The sequence below is a fragment of the Gymnogyps californianus genome, chromosome 13 (assembly GCF_018139145.2).
Source record: "Gymnogyps californianus isolate 813 chromosome 13, ASM1813914v2, whole genome shotgun sequence".
NCBI classification, from domain to species: Eukaryota; Metazoa; Chordata; class Aves; order Accipitriformes; family Cathartidae; genus Gymnogyps; species Gymnogyps californianus.
Genome location: NC_059483.1, coordinates 23,176,691 through 23,198,202, shown reverse-complemented (window position 1 = coordinate 23,198,202; position 21,512 = coordinate 23,176,691). Strand labels below are relative to the sequence as shown.

The following is a 21,512-nucleotide window of genomic DNA, read 5'->3' as shown; positions in this document are numbered from 1 at the left end:
AAGAGAAATTTCCTAGGGGAAGAAGTCATGGTTTGTGTTCCAGGAAGACTCTATGCTTGTTATTTATTTTTGTTTTAATCTGATTGTTTGTTTATAGGAAACACTTTCAGCACATTGGCAGGGTTAGTCTTTGACTGGACAATAGTAAAAGACACAGAGGCTGATGGCTTCTCAGATTCCCACAATGCATTACGGTAAGTTAATTTAATTTGTTCTTGAAAGTCTCGTGTCCGTTAAGTTTGATGTGTATAAATATTTCCCCACATCTAGGCAGTGTACTGAACTGATGCCTAAAGTAATGCTTATGCGTCAATTGTTTCAGGGGGTTTTTTTAAGTGCCGGCTCAACAGCCTGGGCACTCTCATCCCTGTTTAATTTAACAACTGATAGTGTTAATGAGCAGCCCAGGTAGCTCTAATGCAACAACTAGAAATAGATAGATGCAATTGTTGATCTTCCTGAAACATCTTGTGCAAAGGAAAGATTTATCAGTAAGACTGTTATCTCAGGATTTCAGCAGAGAGATTTATTTTTTAGGGTTTTTTTTTTAAGGGGAAAAAAGGTCCTCTTCCATTTCAGAAAGGAGCTCTCCGGACTTGAAGAGTTTCAGGTTTCAGTCAACACGTAGTTCTGGTGTTGAAGTAGCTTTCAAAGTAGCAAACCTTTAAATTGGAACGGACCAAGTGGCTGCTTGTAAGCTAGATACAGCTCATAAGGCCAGGTGAAATAATTCAGTGAAAGGTATTCAATGAAGGTATTCAAGATGTTGGCTTTCAGACAAAGCAATGAATGAAAAGCACTTGCTTGATAAATAAGCCGTGCTGCTTGGTTCATCATCTGTACTGACTCAAAGAATAAGTTAAATGGAATTTAGAAGTGCTGTATTTTGTCAAAACTTCTGTCCAAAGATCTCGAAGGTGCTTTTCCACTCACTAATGAGATAAGTGTTTTTCAGCGTCTCTGTATAATAAGAAAATATTCCCTCCCTTTAATGGAGGTGGAGTTCTTGCCCAAAAGTCAGAAAGCTCACCTGTGGCAGGGGTAGGAATAGAATCCAGACTGTATGATTTATATATTTTTTTTTTCCCCTTCTATATTTGTCATCAGAGCATCTTTGGCCTCTGTTTTGGTGTTCTTTTTTTTTAATTATTATTTTATTTTATTAAGCATGTGCACTATGTAGTTTTACAGTGATTACTTCATTGTTCTGTTCTTCAGTGACTTCAAACAGAAATTTGAGTTTCCATCCTTATTAAACTAACCAGAATTAAAGGCTACTTAGCAGTACCTTGTATGGGATATTTTTCAAGTTGAACTACGAGAGTTTTATCTTAACACTGATACCAACTGGTGTCAACACACCAGGATCCTGTTATCTATCAGTATTATGCGAGTATTCATCATATTATATGCCATGGTGAATTTTGACTTTGCTCAATGTGAATGTTGGTAGAAAAAATGCCTCCCTGATATACATGAATTTGTCCAGACTGCAAACACAGGAAACATGGGGTTTTCTCACAAAACAGTTTACAGACACTTCTTGAGTACAGCTTTAGTCAAAACTTCCCTAACATATAGTAAGCTTGTAAGATAAAATAGATTCAAACTCATGCACCAGAGGCTTCAGTTACTTCAGAAAACAGGTTCCAGCAAAATGTAGGTAGATTGCAGGACATAAAATAATGTAGGAAACTGTATCTTCCTTTAAAGGCTTTATTCATATGATGATTCTATGACTGGCACGTGGGGAAACGAGTTCTCTTAGAGAGCAGAATGCTTAACAGTTAACTTCCATCCTCAAACCTATATCCCAAATACATTGGGAATAGGGTAAGGGTAGCAAACAAGACTCTGCTGCTGGGTAAACACAAACTCCAATTTTGCAGCCGTAGAGAAACAAACGCACAGCCTTACCTGAGGAAAGCCTATTAAGCCCATAATACACTTGAAGCTGCAGGTGTGAGTGTATGGTCCCTTTCTACAATGAGAGCCAGACAGCGTGCTAATTGTTCAGTGGGACTTAGAATCCAAGTCCTAGTCCACATGGAGCTTTTTGTTTCAGTATAAGTATTTGCTAGAGATGTAATTTTAACCAAACTAGTATTGATATATGCTCTACTGTTAGCACAGCTATGATAACATAAAAATGTTCTAATGGTGTTACAGCTTTGCAAAATAAACGATAAACTCTCATAAATATGTTAATGTTCATAACTGTTCTCAATATGGCTTTACTGATTTTGCTGTGAAAGTGCACATAAAGCCAAACAGATAATCTGCATACAGAAGCTGGCAACCTTTAAAACATGGTCCTGTTTCAATTTCTGTCCTGCCGTTTACCCATAAAATGTGGTCCTCTTTCCATTTCTGTCCTGTCATTTACCCATTCATGGCAATTTCCTTTCCTCTCTGTTGTCACATCTCATTGAAATTTCTAACAGTTACTACAAGTATTCTGCTTGTAGATTTTTTTCATAGTCATTTATTAACTGCATCCTAGCTTCTTCATACAGGTCAAAGTTATGTTCTGGTTTGTTAAGCTGTTGCTTTTATAAACATAAGCTTTGGGTCTTTCACATCAGTTGTTCCAGTGTAATCTAGAGAGTTTTTGCAGTCTACACCTACTGTAAAAACTGGAGGGATCATTATAGACAACATGTGCAGTCTTCTGATATCTCTTGAAAGCCCACAAACAAGCTTCAAACAAACTTTCATCAGTCACAGAAATTAGCTGCAGATATCTTGAAGAATGAGTAAAATTTGGGTATCTGGTCCCAGGCAGACATCTTAAATTTGCTTAAAAATGGAAATAGCTGGGAATAGATGCTGGTGGTGTTTCTCTGTGGGTTTAAAAAGATTGGTTAACAATTTTCTATTCACTTTTTGGTTCACCTTTCAGTATACTCAAGTTCTTAGAATCCACTTATATTCCACCTTCCTATATATCGGAGATGGAAAAAGTTGCCAAGCAAGGAGATACCATTTTGGTGTCTGGAATGAAAACAGGGAGTTCTAAATTAAAAGCGAGAATACAGGAAAGCGTCTATAAGGTAAGAAAATGGCATTCTTTTTTTTTTTTTTTTTTTTTTTAATTATTTAGTCTTATACTCCAGTGTTACAGGAGTACTATAAGTTTGCCCTACCGTATTACTCCCATTGTGGATATTAGTGCTGCATCTCTGTCTGACTCTGGATTGACTCTGTAGCCCATATCACAAAAGATGACAGTGCTGCTCTTGATCACCCTGAAAGGGTTGGAGTTTGATGCAGTTACCTTGGTGCAGTTACCTGACCCAGGACGGTGCATGTGCCAGAGATCATTTCTAAACCTAACTCTCTGACAAAAGGCCCTGCGGCAGAGGAATGCACTTCAAATACTTCTGTACAATTTTATTATTCCTGATAGCCATTCATATTTATATATATAACTAGAATCATGCTGGTTAGGGCATTGGCCCTTTAGCCCTTTTTGAAAATAACCAACTAGAACACTTTAGGTCTTTTTTTCAATAAATAAATAGCTAGAACAAGGATTGCTATATTGGATATACCTTTATTTCCTCTTGTGCTTGAAATGAGTGTCATATGAATACTTAGTATCTAATTCTACCTCATTAGATTCTGGTTTCCAGGGAAGGGCTTTGGGATCAGAATGTCAATGCTACAAGGGTGTTAAACTGCAGTATTGGCTGTCTTCCCAGCTGCTGTGTAGATCCATGCCGTTTCTTCCTTTGTAACTTGTGGTGACTGAGTTTTTCATTTAACTCTGGTAACAGAGTTGTTTTTTCTCTTAATAGAATTTATGAACACCTGAGAGAGTTTTATGGGTTATCGCTTACAGGAGTACTTGGCATTGTGCTAGCATCAACTTAATACGGCACCTTAAAAAATCCTTCTGTAAAGTGGTGGGGTTTTTCTGAAGTTCATCTCATATCTGCAGTCTGTTTTTGCAGATTTGTGTTACTACATGTTGTACTTAATGTTTTTGCTTAAAGCAGAATTGCCTTGGACTATCTAACCCATACCTGTAAAAAGTGTTCTATGAAAATATTATCTAAATGTGTGTAATACCAGTAACGTGGCACAAATAATAGTGCATGTTAAGAACTGTATTACCTAATTGTGCTGAATATAGTTACTCTGCATGATATCAGCCTTGACTTTTTTTTTTTTTTCTTGAATGCTTGTAGCTTGGTTAGTTTTCTGGTTTAATATTTATTTTTCTGAATTACTTTTGAGCCGATACTGTAAGTGAAATTGAAATAATATTGTTCCGTTTGCAATTTTTTATGGCTTTCTGGTTAGTATTTCCTTTAAATCTTTCACAGCTGCCAGACTGCACATTTTTAGTGAACATCCCTCACACAACTGTAATAGAATTTATACAATTATCTGTTGTATTCTTAATTTAATAGACCAATGAGTTTGATACAGATTCCTCAGTGAAGTTATAATGGATATATTGTATGGTGGTACCATGTTTTATGGTAGGGGAAATAAATTTCTAGATGTCTGAATAGTCACGGTGCATCTGTCTCAAGTTTTTCTGCGTTCTCCAGAAAACTGAACCAAAATGATGTCCATACAGACTTGATTTCTTTTTCTTCAGCCCTGCACAGTATGCACAGAGCAGATCTCTATACCGTTCATTGTCCCTTGCATTTCCCTGTTGTGACAAAATTTGAGATGATAATAAAGAACCAATTACAGCAAGTAATATTTTTCACTTATAGATTATAAGTTATTGCTGCGTGGTCTGTTTCAAACAAATAAGCTGCTTTAAATGTCGTTGCTTTTTCTTTTTTTTTTCCCCTCAATCAATAGCATGTACATCCTGCAGAAGTCAGATTGCTTATTTTGGAAAACATCCTTTTAAATCCAGCATATGACATTTATCTTCTGGTAGGAACATCAATTCAGTACAGAGTTCAGAAAATAAGGCAAGGGAAGATTACAGGTTTGTCCTGTTATCTTTTTTTCTTTTTTTTTGACGCTTTGTGTGAATTTTTAACTGCTGAGGAATTTTTAATTGTGTATAAACTACTTTGTTAATATTTAATACTGTTTTCCTAAACTACATTATGATACAGCTGTTTAGTTTTTTCTGTCCAAAAAGTTGTGTCTATAAAGGATATACTCTTGCAGATTTGTCAAGGACATGAAGGTAAGGGTAACTTAGAATAGCAGCTAACACTATAATTTTAGATGTACTCATTTATTTCACATTGACTAAGAAACTGTGTCTGACTTTCTTAGTTAAACCAAATTTAGAGTAGTAACTTTTCTAACAGAAAATGTTTTCTGGACAAATGGATTTGCTCCACTTCTACAAGTGTGGGTTAGCTGGCTTTGTGTCCATTTAAAAGCGTTCAAGTTTGTAATTGCATCTGTTGCTTACAAGGAGCCTGGGCTGGTAATGACTTGACTTTTTTTTTTCTTTTTTTCTTGGTTTTTAAATTTTTTTTTTTAGAAACTAGATAAGAAGTGTTTTACTAGGCTAGTAAACTAGGCTCGCTACATCAGCTAGTAGTGCAGAATGGAGCGGCAGTAACTCGCAGAAAGTAATTTGACCACGTTTGAAGCTGGGAATGAATTGGATGTTAGGTCTAAACAGTGGGATGATATTAGTTGGAAATTGCAGCTTCAAAGAAATTAAGTTAGGCGAGAAGCTCATTTTGTGTGTGTGTGTGTGTGTTGATATAATCACAGAAATGCTATTTCTACAAGACATTAAAAATACTCATTTGATATGTGCACTAGGCATCAATAAAAATTAATCAGCAATAATTAGCAGCATCCAAATGCTGACACACTTGCTTTTGTTGTTTCATGTTGTCTTGTTTTCTGTACAGAATTAATGATGCCGTCTGATCAGTATGAACTGCAGCTACAGAACAATGTACTTGGTCCTGAGGGAGATCCGTCGTGGCCAGTTGCCAAGTTGGACCAGGCAACATCGGTTGTAACTGCATTGCAGCAGGGACAAACTAACCTCATACTTGGGCACAAGAGTATCCTTCCTAGGTGATGCTTTTCCATCCAGATCTTCATGGCAGGAGACAAACTTTCCACCCTTTCCAGCACAAAAAGATAAAATTATCCACATTTGTACCAGTAGTCTGGAAAATCAGGAGCACCTGGTGGAGCCATAGAAAGCAGCACTGCTGTGAATTCAGTCTCAACAGAGCTGCCTGATGCCTTGAAACGTTCTAAGAAATTAGGTTGGCAAAAGATCAATTAAATCATGTCTGTTCCCCTCAGTCAAAGGGAAATGTGATGGGGCTTTATTTAATTTTTATATTTAGAGCATTATATTCTGTAGCAGAATCTCTCTAAAATGCTCACTATCTTTCAGGGTAGTGGGGGTAACATTTATTTTCAGTGTACAGTTAGCTTTAAATATCCAAAGAAGCACAAGGAGCCCCCGGAACAAGCTGATCTTTACTTGACTTTTGTCAAAACTTTTCTGTTCCTTTACTGAGACTTCAGGTATTCGCATGCAAGGGGTTTCCAGACTACCAAACAGCACTATCTATGTTGTAAATCCTGGGTATTTAGGTTGGTACTGGCTGCAGTTTTCCTGATTGCTTAATATAATTTCTTGCCTTGTTTTTGTGTCGGTGTTTTTCTGTGTGTATATACACACTTCCATTTCTTGTATTACTTTTCATAGAAAAATAATTTTATTCATAAAAGTAGCTCAATATGAAATAGGTTTAGTAGTAAATATTTATTTTCTTTCATCTCTGTATTCAGCAGCTTAAAACAATGAATGTGCATCTTCAGAGTGTGGGCACCAGAAGCAAAATGCTTATATCCATTACATAAAGAGGCTGTTGGTTTGTGCTGTTCAATATTTCCTGTTTTGTAGGATTTACAGTTCATCCAGGTGACAGATGGGTCCTAGAAACAGGCAGACTTTATGAAATTACAATTGACGTGTATGATAAATCAAGCAATAAGGTGTATTTATCTGATGTAAGTTGAAATGTTGATATACTTCTGAGTGTCAGTCTCCTACATCTTGGCTTTCTTTGAAATTAGTTGAGCAGTTTCTTATTTACATTGAGTTAGAACATTTCAAAGCGTGTTGTTTCTTGCCTTTTCCTTTTTTCCCTTTGTTTTGTTATTGGGTTTAGTTTTTTTGGTTTTTTTTTAAATAAAGTACTCTGAGTGATTCATGTGAAAGTGCCCATTGGAGTCCAAGTGCTGTAGAAAAAACTGGAAGAAGTTGGACAATGCACTTCAAACATGTAGCATAGGCATTGCACTGGAAATTGCAAACCGGTGTAACTGCTGGAGAGCAGTACTAATACGGTTCTTCATCTCATCAATCCCCCCCAAATATAATATTGTCACGTCTAGAGGCAATTTTTCCTATTAAAGAATGAGGTGTAAGGTAGGCTTACAACACTCTTGGAGCTAGCTGTTTCCTTTCAGTTGATTATGGGAAAAGCTTAGATGATTACCTAGCATTAAACACTTCCCTGTTTGGGAGTTAAATAAGATGAATTCTAGGTACTACGTACCAAATATACATTACTCTTAAAAAAAAAAAAAAAAAGAAAGAAAACAACATTTAAATAGTTCATTTGCAAGCAGAAAAATATTATTAAGTTATTGCTTTTCAGAATATCGAATTTATGTGAATGTTATTTTAGTTGCACTTATTTGCTTCTTGAGATATAGCTCCGAGTTTCAGCTAGATCTCAGAAGAAATGTGCTATTGGGGCAGTATATTTGCATATTCTTCCCCTTTTGTGTTCAAGAATGACAGAATTAAGAAATTATTGTAAAATATGAATTAGTGGTATAAATATTGGTACTTTTCATGTTAAATTACATGTCGCTAATAATTTAAAAAGTAAATATTTTCTGTGGAGTTAATGCTGTGTCTAAAAGATATAATCTTGTTGAAAGACTGAAACTTTCATAGGAAAAAGTTCTTCAGTTTCAGATAAATTCCTTTGAACTGTTATTAAACAATTGTTTCCTCATTGGTTTGTTGCTAATATGTTTATGGCTGTCTGTACATCATTAATGTCAGTTACCTGTGGCAATATCTATTTAATGTTCTGATTTTAGAATATCAGAATTAATACAAAGCTGTCCAAAGAATATTTTGAGGTGATGAAGTCATCTCTGAATGGATCATATCATTATGTGAAAGCAATAAAGAAGGGTCAGACCATTATTGATGCTGCACTGACATCAGTAGTAGATCAGGTATGTTTTTATAATAACTCTTCTGCTTTACTGGTAGGCCTAAAAATTATTTACTTGTGCAGTAGTGACTTAATAGTGACATAGAATTACATGGGTGTAAGCCGTCTTTGTTTAAAAAGATTAAGAACTAAACTCTAAAATCCTTACTTCAGGAAAACTGTCAATTAAGTCAACAGAGGATTTGCTTAAATAAAGACTTGTGGGATTTTGCTACCGAGTCTGTGGCAAACACCTGTTAAACTAGTGGTGCACAGCACTGTGTTGTTTTTTTTCATGGCAGATACTTATGTGGGCACATATCGTATCCTTGTGCTGGTGCAAAGGTCCTCTCACATTCTCTGAGTGAATTTTACAATTTATTGTGGTAGGATCATCAGTGTCATACCCTGGCCTTGTTCTGCATTCAGTTACATTTGGAAAGTTTTCTGTCATTTGGTAAGTGATGTTAAATGCTGGAATGAAAATCTGCCAAATGTATCAGCCTGCAAATTTCCTCAAATTAATATTCATTAACTTTCTGCTAGTTGGGCAGGCTGCTGAATGTATGGCTAACTAGGGCACGTGGTGTGTAAGTGATTTGCTTTTGCTTGAAACTTGGAAAAATTCAACACTTCAACCCATTTGCTGTGAAATCGTTTCAGTGATTCCTTGAGTAGGATTTAGTAGATCCTTGTATATGATAAGCCATGCTCATTCTCTGTGTCAGAGAGGTACTCTTGAATTAAATGAGGTCAGCTGAGAGCTGTTAAAGTTTTCCTTCAGTACTCCACTTAGAAACAGTATGTTGTGCCAGAGGGTTATGGCATTACAATTACAGCAAAGTTGTAAAGCCCAGTATTTCGGGATGGGTTGAGGAATGGGTCTTTTAGGCTGAGTTTCATTTTCACCTGCTGCAGAGTAGAATGAGCAAAGAGTAAATGCAGGTGTGGAGTTACCAAACTAGTTCTCCAGATGAGGCCTCAAAAACTAGGAGTAGTGAAAGAGTGTATTTCTTATTGCTGTTTGCCTTTTAAATTAATGTGGGCACCTGTATCTCCATAGTAATATTACTCATTTAATACAGTAGCACACTTTGCTGCGATGAGCTCACGAGTAACACTGTTCATAAGTGACCCTAAATAGTTGCTTTCCTTTCTCTCTGTTTTCCACAACTTGTCTATATATAAAGACTAAACATTATTCCTATGAAGTACTATGGTGTCACTTATAATACTGTGCTGTTGCTTTTTGTAGGATGGAGGTGTTCATACATTACCAGTTCCAGTGAGAAACCAGCAAGATGTTGAAATATATGTTCCCATAGTTCTTTCACCCAGCATTTTGACGTTTCCTTGGCAGCCGAAAGCAGGAGTCTACCAGTACACCATACAGGTATGCCAAAGAACTATCTAAATGCAGGAAGTATTGCTCAAGCAGGCACAGTAAGGCCTGTAACCACTTACATGGAGTTGACTTTGGATACTTCAGGCACAGTGATATCCAAACTTTATTTGGAGGAATTTTGTTGGATGTTAGTTGCAGGAATTAAAGTGTAGTTAGGAAAACCATGCAAAAAAACCAACAAACATAAAAACCACACCGACTTTTAGTTCTTGTCTTTCATTCAATTCCTCTCTCCCTCACGCATGCACCACACACATATGCACAGAGTGGTTTGAAATTACAGAAAACATCCTAGGTACAAAGCTTAATAGTAATAATTTGAGGCTGTGATTTACTATAAAGGGATGGAAGTATGGGAGTATGAATCGGAGCGTGAGGTGACTGCAAAAAGGGCATGACAAGATCAGTGAGCAGCACCCTATCAACCTTTGACATCAGTGTCCTTCACTCCCCCCACATCTCATGCTTCTAATAAAAAGTTACAGGGAGGCAAAGGCCACAGTTTCGTTTTACAGTATGCCCTTCTTAAAGGGACTTTTTTCTTACGTTTCTTATGTGTGTCTTTGCTCCCATGCTGCCAATCCTTCCATACACTTCATGAAGCAAATGACTTGTCTTCCAGTATCCAGAGTATAGTCTAACTGGAGAAAAGAGCATTGTGCTTCCCCAGCCCAGCTCTCACCCCAGTACAATGATACCCAGATCCTGCACTCAATGATACCCAGGTCCTGCACTCAAGTGTTTCATGCACAGTTCCTACCTCTCCCTTTTAGCATGAAGTAGTGCTGAGTTTTGGGTCTGTCTTCAGGTAAACAGCATACAAAAAGAGGCAGCGGGACACATGGTGTCTGAAGTAAACAAATCAATCTCATAGGGATAAAATTGCATTTTCTAGTGTAAATCTGAAGTTAACGCCATTGAGTTTAGTACTGTCATCTGTACTTTTAATTTCTGTGGGATTAGCATTTGCTTTAGTTCATGTTATACCCAACCACACCAGCAGAGTGTAGTAAGAATTCTTAGTACAAATATGCATTTTCAGTACTTCATCATAATTTCTGCTAGAGTTTTCCCAGTAAGGGAAAGTAAATGTGGTTTTCTGTTTCCCACCTCTTTTACAGTTCTATTCTTATCTCACCTTATCTTGCATCTGTCATCAGATATCTCACTAGAGAACATTCCTTCGTGTTACTCCAATAATTGCATCAGTATTCTTACTTTACTGTGATTTTTTTTTTTTCATTAAAACCAGAAAAACTTCTTTTCTCCCAATATTTAAATTAGTTTGCATTTACTGAAACTGCGAACATTTTCCCAATCTGGCCATTCAACAATACTAGTGGTTGTTTACAATAGCACACAGCTTGACTGTTGTTCCTGCTTGTAGTGTTTGCCTCCTACTCGGTAGTTTTTGAGTCACGCTATTTTAAATTGGTGAATAGACTTTTTTCTGAAAATAAGTTGAAAGGGATTTTTGGATCTAGCCAAATTCTGTTTATAGCTGAAGTAACTCCTTCCAGATGGTATCAGAATGACTTTTAGGTTTTACTTTGTCAGCTGTCTGTTTTTTTGTTGGTTGCTTTGTTCATATTTGTGCTAATAAGATGGCTTCTGTTGCAAGTAAAAAAGGGAAAAAAAAAAACGAAACAAGAGTGTATCATTTCTTCCTTTCATGCATTAGCGTATCCTTTCTTCCTTTCATGCATTAGAGAAGTGAAGTGCCATTTTTGTGAAGTTAAGTACATGGAGGTTATTTTTTTTTTTTTTTTTTTTCTAGCGAGGGCGTCACTCGCTAGTAACGGTTTGTGGAGTGGAGTTCAGCTAACAGGCTATGGATAATGATTAGACTGAAATAGAAGCTGGTTTACCCTTTCTTTCTTCAGTGCAAACTGACTGCTAGAGAGAAAAATATAGTAACGCACCTGGTTTGTATGGCAACGAGATGTGACTCCAGAGAATTATTAGGAATTGGGTATTTCTGTTTTATGTTTTCTGCTCATTTCCCTGTTTTAAATGAAAATATCTTTACAAAACATTCTGAACTTTTACATTCTGGCTGCCAAGTGCTCATACAGTGGGTATAATAATTTGTCTCTATTGATGTAGACCATAATACCAAGTAACTAGTTCTTACTCTTCTGTAGAATAATTCCACTCACTTAAGCTCTTCTAATCATGAAACAACACTTCAAGAGCTGGGAGCTCTAGGAAAAGGGTGGGTTTTTCTTTTTTGTTGGTTTGGGGTTTTTTATGGGAATCTGCATGATAAACCTGAGCTTATAAGTTTGGCAGTTACTGACTGCTTCTTTGAAAAGCCATTGTGGGAGTGTAGCCTGTATGTTTCGCAGACCCTCGCAGTGCTTGTGGCAAGAGTGGGCAGTTTCCATATGTGCCTATCGCTCATTCCATGACTGATCAGTTGCTGGAGCAGCACGTTTGTTGAATGGCTGCAGGTAGACATGCTGATTTTCAGCATAAAAATAAAGAAGTAATGCCAAGAAGAGAGTGACTTTTTTTTCTTTTTTTTTTTCCCCTCCTGCCTTATTCCCTCCCTGCCTCCCACCTTCTTTTCTCTTCCCTTTAGTTCCCTTAACAATTCCCATTGAAAGAAGCTAGTAGGTATGGAGTGTCAGGTTAGCAGCTCTGAGACCCAAAATCAGCACTTTGGCTGTCAGCAACAGAGAAACAGTGGGAGTTTTCAGAAGTACGATAATCCCACATGCCGGGCCTCAGGTGTGCCGATTTGTGAAATGCTCTGCTGACTCTCAGCACTATCAATCACTGGGAGTGGTGAGCATCAGACTTCTGCGGCCAGGAGAGGGAGATTGGGGTTAGCAGCACTGGTGAGCACATAGGATATGTGCATGAAGAAAGCTGAAATGAAAATTAATGAAGGGTAGTAATCGTCTCATCTCATACTTCACCTTGCTTATTTGAAGGTTGTGAGGTGTTTATTTGTATTTCCTCAGTAATAGCATTGTCGTTGCTCAGTGCGTCCCTGGATTTCATGGAAGATATTCCAAGGCTTGACAGCTAAGAAACGTGAGAACCATATACTTTATAAAATATTTGAAAGATTTTTCTCTCTGTATTCTAGGCTCATGGTGGAAGTGGAAATTTCAGCTGGTCCTATTCTAACCAGGCAGTTGCTACAGTGACAGTCAAAGGAGTAATGACAACTGGAAGTGATATTGGCGTCAGTGTCATTCAGGCAATTGATGTTCAGAATCCGTTGCATTATGGAGAAATGAAGGTAAAACTCTTATTTTCCCTGGTCACTCTTGAATATGGCTTTTGGAAACAGTGAAGAAACTGAGAATGCCATAGGCATTCCCCTTTCCAAAATGTTCCCGAGAGGTTTCCCTGCCTGCCCTGTGGCAGGTTAAGTGATCAGTTTCAGAGTTCGTGCTTCTGGGGATTCATGCTCTCTCCACTGCATTAACTTTACTCCCATTTTTGCCCCTTCCTGATTTCCTTGGCAAGTCTTTTTCCTTGTTGAAAGTTTTGAGTACAAGAAGTAATTTACTACTGGCCTAGCCATCTAAGCAGACAAGTCAAACTAAAAATGCATTCTACTGGGTAAGAGGTGGATGTTTTCCCTCGATATAAAAGGATGACAGATACCATCAAGATGCGCAAGGAAGTTCCTACCTGGAGAAGTGGCTGAAATGAATACAGTGCCACATAATGAATCTAGATACCAAAGCTGGCCAAGAAAAAATAATCTTTTAGGAAAATTAGGAGAAAATGGGAATGAAAAATATACCTCCCAAGAGGGATTTTGTGGTCTCTGTGCAAATCATACCCTGTCCTTAGGATTTGGTCAGGGTGATCAGTGTGTGGTATGGAGTGAAGACAATACAGGAACAGTATATGTAATTGCCCCACAGGAAAGAGTGTGCAAACACGCGTGAAGAAACTGCTCTGGTTAACACTATAGATCTACAATCTTAAGTATTTTTCTCTAGAATGTTATTGATTTCGAAATATCTCCTCATGTCCTTTGGACACAATTTTCCTTAATGAAACTGTGTCAGTGCTTATTCTCTCTGTCAAGCTGTTAAGAACTGCCAGACCTGTAACAGGGTAGAATAGAAACTAAAAGTAAGTACTACTGTGGTGTATATTTGCTACTGTGAAGTAGTACTACTCCTCTACCTTCACAAATTCAGGCATTTTAATCTATGCTTTAACTCTGTGCCTTTTGCAAAGAGCTAAGCATTGGAATGGAAACCTGACAGAAGAGGAAACTTGCTCCTGACCTCAGAAAAACTAAGCGATAGTGTACTGAGCACATGTGACTAATCTGGGATCCAGAGACTGTGTTGGTCTAACTGCACGGTCATAAATGCAATAGGTTTGTTTATGCCAAGCGGATGCTATTGAGGCTGGCAAACAACCTCCATCTGGCTAAGGCTTTATAAAGGTGATGGTCTTTGTTTCTGAGGGAGCATAGAAGTTGATTTAGGAAGCACGTCTTGCAAGCCCTGGGGCAGTGCACCTTCCTTCCAGGATACATGCCTGTAATTTAGCAACTGGTGAGGAACAAGCTGATTGCATCAAATATACATACATTAGCTATACAAAATACCTCATAATTTTTAAGTATTCCCATGTGCAGCACTGCTGTAATTGTTGTACTGCACTTCTGTTGCGCCAAAGTCCCTTTTGACAAAAGTGTTAAAAAATATGTTTGGTCAAGACTGCCAAGTCCGTCCCATAATGAAGAGAGAGCTATGTAAGCAGATATCTTTCCTCTCTTTTTTTTTTTCTCCCCCCCCCCCCCCCCTTTTTTTTTTTTTTAGTATGTGTGTTTTGGGAAAGATTTCTAACCAAATTTTACTTGGAACAGCTGCATCTACTAATGCTGGGTTTTTTGAGGGGCAAATTAGCTTGGGTTTTGTGCTCAGATTACTTACGTCAATTCTACAAAATGGATTTGAGAGGTACTAAACTTCATGCTTAAAATAATGACTTAAATGCTTAAAATAATGACACAAATTAAAATTTGTGCAGAATTTAGTTTACAGACTTGCTCTGAAATTATTCTCTGGACAACCCAGGATGCTGCTTTTTAGCAGTGCGACAGTTACCGGCAGGAGATACAGGAATGAAGATTTTTCAGTTAAAACTTCTTATCCTCAAACATAAGTCAAAGCCTGAAGACAGAAAAAATACTTCTCTCCATGTGAGCTTTCAGAGCAGTGTATTGCACAATCTGAATGGGTTATTTTTGAATGCCTTTGTTCTTGTGTTAGCAATTGCATTCTTCATAGAATAACTCTGAAGAGCTCTATTTACTGACCTCAGTGAGCAAGTTTTAGGAATAGTTAAGTATGTTCCACACGGATTACGGTTTTAACTCTGTACCATATGGTTCAATATTCTATCCTGAAGCCATTTGCAGATGGTTAGGAAGTTAAGATATTGCAAATGAAAAGCTTTGATCATAGCGATTGTTACAAAAGATGTAGTCTGTGGTGGATTCTTTAACATTAATGTAAAAAGTAGCACATCAGAATAACAAATAATACAATTAAGGCTTTTTCATCAACATACCAGCTATAATGGCACGGAAGGTCTATTTCTGCTGGTCTTATTTCTGAAAGTAATCCTTTTGATTTCAAAAGTATCTCTCACATAAAGATTACTTGTTGAAGCAGAAGGTTGTTAGATTAGGCAGTAGATATTTGTTCACTTATTTTAGATTTCTGACATATTACTGTGGTGAAATTTTGAGCCCTGGACACCTTTAAAAATGTTTTGCCAACAGAAATGCAAGAAAGAAAAGCCATTGAGGAGATATTTGGATCATTAGTTCCCTTAACTTCTACATACCCGCTGCTGTGAGTGATGGACGCTGGGGACCCTTGCTAACTATGTCAGGTCTAGCTCAAATATTTGCGCTGTGAAAGTCAAGGTTGCATACTAAATCTGTCCCAGTTAGTGATAGTACCTCCTGGAGATATCACGCAACTTAGTCCACACTTGAAAATCAACAAAGCAGAACAGAGAATTACAGAAGTAGCAGTAAAAGGATCACCAAGCTAATGTGAACTTGGACTGTTATGGGAAAAGAGCACTAAAATAGTAGCAAGCTTTTCCTGGCCCTTTCTGATACCTTTCTGTGGCAGGTGAACACAAAAACAATGCTGAATCTGAGAAGAATTGTTTCCAGCCATCAGAGGGAAGTCAGCAGCTGGGAGAAGTATACGAGAGGGCTAATTAAAATAAGGAGAGCGTATTGAAGTCTGTCTTTTTTTTTTTTTTTTTTTTCCGGTACCTTTTTGTGGGGTTGTGTTCATACATCTGTCCTGTGTTTCTTTCCTCCTTCAGGTGTACGTAACTGAACCTAGTGGGATGGAGTTCACACCATGTCAAGTTGAAGCACGTGTTGGCCAAATATTGGAGCTGCCCCTAAGGATTAATGGCCTAACAAATGTTGAAACGGGCGAGACAGTGCCACTGAGCGACTGCTCACACTTTGATCTAGTTGTGGAAGTAGAAAACCGTGGTGTGTTCAGGCCACTTCAAGGTGATCTGACCCCCTCCCTGTTTTGAAAGTTAAATTAAGATGTTACTAAGTCACACATCTCCTTTAAATCAATGTTTCGTTTGCTTTGTACAGTATTCCCACAGAGGTGCTTAACTTCAGAGGTGGGGATCAGAGTAGTTTTATTTTGTGGATGTACTTACTTTTTTATGCAGAGCTTCCCTTTGATGTTTTTGATGTTTTGGGGGACTCTGAAAGCGTTTTGGCAATTATTTTATTGGATAATGTGTAGTCTCCCATATGTCTTTCTACTTTTAACATGCTTCTGTAACAAAGCTGATGGGTTTTCTGATAAGAGGGGTCCATGTATATTGTGTTTTGAGGTAGCATTGGGAGACTTACAAGAACACTAAGATTAATTACTGCTTTGCCCGAATTGTCCAGCAGTACTTTCAGTTCTATAAAGACACTGTTCATTGTTCGCTCACAAAGAACTAAGACAATCAGCTGCTTAGATTTTACCAAAGCTCTGTCATTGTTAAGCTCATTGCTTTAAGAAATGCCTCTTGTCAGGTTTATTAAGAGTATGGAGTATGCGTGTTATTTTTAAAGATTGCCATTAATGTTGCTGGGCTTAAGTGGACACTGAGCAACGTGCTTGTTCTTGTGTCTGCTGAACTCAGTATGTTATTCAGATGTACCATTAATTTTTTCCAAGTGTCTCTTGTATGGAAGCTCTTTCCTGTGCTATTGAGCCAGTAAAACCAGCCTGCATTGTACCATCTGTTTGCCTGAGAGGCAGCTATTTTAAATGTCACTATGTAATATGCAGTTGTACTGTTTGTTTCAAAAAAAGAAAAAATAGACCCCTCCCAAACCCCAAAATGTCCTCTAGGTAAGCAGAGAAATTTCGTGAAAATACCTTACCTTCAGCTAGAGAAATGATGTATTGCCTACAGTTCAAGTTGTTCTGTGCAGGAAAGCTTGTCTAAGCAGTGTGACTTATTTGTGCTTAATTACAAGCCAGTTTCATTTTAGAACAGCAAGATGAAAATACTCAGTAAGAGATAGAAGTTATATTAGTTTGTACCAGAGTAAAGACTCATGTCCTGTTTCAGACTGTGAAAATAAAGAAGTTTGTGAGACGTGGATACTTCGGTAAGTGTTGGGTTTAAGATGAAAGACAATAGTGAACATTTTTACCCATTTGGTTGGAGAACACATCTCTACTTACTTCTGGTGGAAATGCTTTTGTCGAGGAAAGCCACGTTGAACTTGCATTAAAATGCCTGGGCATTTCTCTCCAAATATGTATTTATATATTTTTAATTTATCTGACAGGAAGGCTTAAGCCAACTGCTGATTTTTGTAGTGGAGTCAGAGTGAAAGCTGAAACTCAAGGATACACAGCACTTGTTGTTAGTTACACCCATGGTCATGTCCACCTCAGTGCTAGCATCACCATTGCTGCTTATCTACCATTAAAAGTAAGTCTGTTTTCGCTGTTCCTAAAGCAATCTATCACTTAAAATGCCTTTAAATGACAAATAGCAAGTTGATATTATGTAGTGAGTATGTTCAAAAAAAAATGAGATGGGTGGTTAATTCACAGGAATAATTTTACGGACTGTTTGGGGAATCGTGTTTTAACCCTTTCTCTGTGGAGCATATATATAGCAGAGTTTGTCTACATGGACATTGCAAGCCAACTATAGAGGAGTGAGTAGTGCGATAGCGAACTAACAGATTGTTGCAACTTCTGAAGTGGAAAGTGAATTTGATATCCTTGCCCATTTTTCAGACTTTTGGCAAAAGAGTGACAATTGCTGTCATCTGAAGAAATATGCAGGACAGTGATAGGAGTCAACCCTCGTCCGAGTGAGGATGTATATCTTGTTTTGCACAGCACACCTGAATTAGTAAATTGCTTTTCAGCAGACTCTAGATGGGTTGAAAATTATGTGAGACTCAAATTGTTTGTTTCTTGACTGTCCATTGTAACTGATTAACAATTGGCTTAAGGTCATAAGGGGGCAGTCACAATTCTGTGTCCATAATGGCAAATGGAAGTAGGCCTAGCTTACGATTTCTACTTTCATAGTATATGAACTGATTTTTGCAAGAAGGCAAAGCTGGCTTTTTCCCTACAAATGGGAGAAACATATTTCGCTGTTGGACAGTTCACTAAAGAAAACAGGAAGAACAGAGACCTAGCACTGAATCTGCAAAGCTGAAGTCTAATACATTTGACCATAGCTTTTTTTCTCCCAAATCTGGAACAAAAGTTTGTGCGAATCCTATAAACTTGTGACTGTAATGATGATTTTACTTTTTAAATATTCTTTTCTGTCAAATATCTTATATAGCTGAGTATAATTATTTGAAGATGCTGAGACATCCTAAGCAGAGTGTGTAAACTTTCTATTATTGGCAGCAATGTGAGAGAGAGGCATAGTCCCTTTAATTAGGATTTTTTCATATGTATGGTATCATTCACATTTATTAGCAAAGTCCCTTGAGGTGTTGTAACACTGCTTTTCATCTATAAAGCTAAATGATTCTAGGGTACTTAACAGAGCCAATACATGGTAACAAGGAGGGTAGATTAAGTGCACTTAAAAAAATAATCTGTGCTTAGATATCTCAGTGAAGAACTTCTTTTTCTTTGAAGTGTAGAACAGTGATTTCCACATTCTTTTCCCTCCTTTCTGTAGAATGAAATATTTTTGATGCCCAGAAATGGAAGGCAGCATTTTTCTGTCAGATATCTATTTTAAAAAAAAATAATAATTATAACTTAAAAAGTGGGAGAAAGATAAACGGGAGTCAAAAGACAGGCAGACACTTGAGACTAAATCTCATAGTTTTCCAATGGGTTTTTACCTTTATAGTACAAATATAACCAGGGAGTAAATGGGAGGAAAGAGAAATATTTATGCCAGCCCTTGCCTTCTCTTTCTTCCGACCAAAATGCACCTATGGAAAGAATTGAACCATCCTTTATGTTAGCTGCTATTTCTTTCTTACTAAACATCCAAGTAATATGATGATGTGGAACACACACTACAAATGGTTATTGTGTATTAAAATGTCAGGTTAATTTCTGTGATGATAAACAGCACAGGATGTCCCACTGACGCACGTCAATGTAGAATTTGTTGTAGAGGTTTGAAGTAAAACTTAAGTAGGAGAATAATTACATGTACAGACCTGTGCTGCAGAGAGCACTGTCAAGTGAAAGTAAAATTTGACATTATTTCATTCGTTTGAAGTACTGTCTATTTAAGAAATGTAGTAGAATACTATCTCTCTGAAAGTGCTCAGAAGAGTATATTAAGAGTCTTTTGCTGTAATTCTTCATGAAAGAGATGTGATTAGAATGTAGTTAAAACTTTTCTTTTCTTTCAATGGATCCGTGGGTTCCATTGAATATAATCCAACTGGACAGAATTCTTGTACGTGATGCTAATTATTTTGGTACAACTCTGTTCTTAAATAACCATGCTTACAAACCACTGTGTGGGAAAAATTGTAGCCTAATCAAAGTAACAAAGACAGCTCTTCCATTAAGAAGGAATTTTCTTTTGCAAAATACAACCAAACTGTGTGTAAATAGAATCATTAATTTGTCATTAATTCATTACAGACTATTGATCCTCCGTCTGTTGCTTTAGTGACTTTGGGTTCCTCTAAAGATATGTTATTTGAAGGAGGACCTAGACCATGGGTACAAGAACCTTCAAAGTTCTTCAGGAACATCACCGCTGAGGATGCAGAAAGTATTGGTCTGTCTTTATTTGGACCTCCTACATCTCGAAATAATATCCAGCATTGGGTTAGAGTGTCTTGCAAAAGCCTGGGAGAGCAAGTAAGTGCCAGAAGGTATTTGTATTGCCCTCCATCAAACACTGAGCTAAGGCAACTGAGAACAGGCTTCAGACAGATTTATGATACCATATACCTCTTTATATAACAAGTAGTTTTTATAACCAGCCAGTAAAAAACTTGGGTAAGTATATTGTTTATGCATTGTGATGCTGGTACAGGTTTTAGAGTAAGCATTTCGTAACATTGTATTATAAAGTGGTTTATGATGCATTTATTGCAGTATAAAGCCAAGTCACAGAAGCCTTATGTTGTAGAATGCGTTAAACAGATCCTAGTAAGTGCAGCTTCAGTTTGCATAAATAGGATCATAGCAGAAGGTTACTGCAGTAAACTGACTCTTCTGTCTGACCTCCTTCTCTTAACCAAGTTACCTTCCAGTGTAATTCTGTTTATTCAGACAAATGACAGCCATATGAATTTACTGCTCTGATATTTGTGCAGTCTTTGTGATAGTGGCTGTAGTCATTTTCCGCCTGGTCTTGTTTTCTGCAACATGCAGAAGTGATTTATCCTGCTTTACTCACCCTGGCCAGTCTATAAAGCATTTAGCTTTGATTTAATGTTTTTCTCCTGTAATTCTGCAAGGCCTAAGCATTTTGGTGTGGCTGCCAAATTGTTTAACTGATTTCCTCAGTGGACACTGTACAAAGTGTAGCTATTTCTGTAAGTGCAAATTCAGAAAGGAAAAACTTTGTTGTTGTTGTTGTCTATGACTGTGCATACATTGGCTGTCTGTCCTCAGTGTTGTCCAGAACAGATCACATCTGCATGGCTCTGGCTAGCATCAGTGCATGAGTGGATAAGGCAGGTAACAGGAGCTACCTCAGGCTGCTGGGATAGCCTTCTCTGTGTTTATATGCACTTTGTTTTGTTGAAGGCTAAAAAAGGAATGTAAAATAAAACATAAGATGTTTTTTAAACACACTGAAGTGACTATAAATATTGGGTTTGGGCTGTTCTGTTCTCACTCTGCAAGAAAAACACCTGCCTGTTAGCTTTTTAAGTTACAAAAGATTTGTTGTTTGAATCAAGTTTGATAGCAATAAACATGAATACCTAGGAAAAGTTCCCAAGAATAGTACTTTGATAATGGTGTAGAACTGGTCTTGAAATATGCACCTCCTTTTACATCTTCCTGTGTCTTAATGGTGCTGTAAATCCCCAAGAATCGTATTTTTGCTTGTTCATTCTGACATCAGAGTGTAACTGAGATCTGTGAAATAGCATATGCCTGAACCCAGTAGTCCTTTTCTCTTTCCTCACTTGCCTGTTTTCATAATTGTACAGATTATTGCCTTAACAGTTGGAAACAACCCCACAATCACCAACCCATTTCCAGCGGTTGAGCCTGCTGTTGTGAAGTTCATCTGTGCTGTCCCTTCACGACTCACTTTGACTCCTGTTTATGGAAGTCCTCAGCTTGATCTCTCCTGCCCTTTGCTACAACAAAACAAGCAAGTGGTAAGCCTGAGAAGGGACAGGAAAAGAATGTGTTCTTATAACTTAAAAATCAGTGTTT

At 37.5% G+C, this 21,512-nt stretch overlaps 1 protein-coding gene across 1 annotated transcript in view; it reads left to right on the top strand.

Annotated features, from left to right (window-relative positions):
- Positions 1-21,512, top strand: part of NUP210 (nucleoporin 210) — a 66,158-nt gene that overhangs the window by 14,664 nt on the left and 29,982 nt on the right. The window contains exons 4-16 of the mRNA XM_050904503.1: positions 98-194; positions 2,903-3,053; positions 4,828-4,960; positions 5,856-6,014; positions 6,493-6,561; positions 6,875-6,981; positions 8,089-8,229; positions 9,463-9,600; positions 12,710-12,865; positions 15,949-16,147; positions 17,447-17,592; positions 19,752-19,973; positions 21,281-21,454. Coding sequence (XP_050760460.1) covers positions 98-194; positions 2,903-3,053; positions 4,828-4,960; positions 5,856-6,014; positions 6,493-6,561; positions 6,875-6,981; positions 8,089-8,229; positions 9,463-9,600; positions 12,710-12,865; positions 15,949-16,147; positions 17,447-17,592; positions 19,752-19,973; positions 21,281-21,454 — 1,892 coding nt within the window. The remainder of the gene's footprint in view (positions 1-97; positions 195-2,902; positions 3,054-4,827; positions 4,961-5,855; positions 6,015-6,492; positions 6,562-6,874; positions 6,982-8,088; positions 8,230-9,462; positions 9,601-12,709; positions 12,866-15,948; positions 16,148-17,446; positions 17,593-19,751; positions 19,974-21,280; positions 21,455-21,512) is intronic.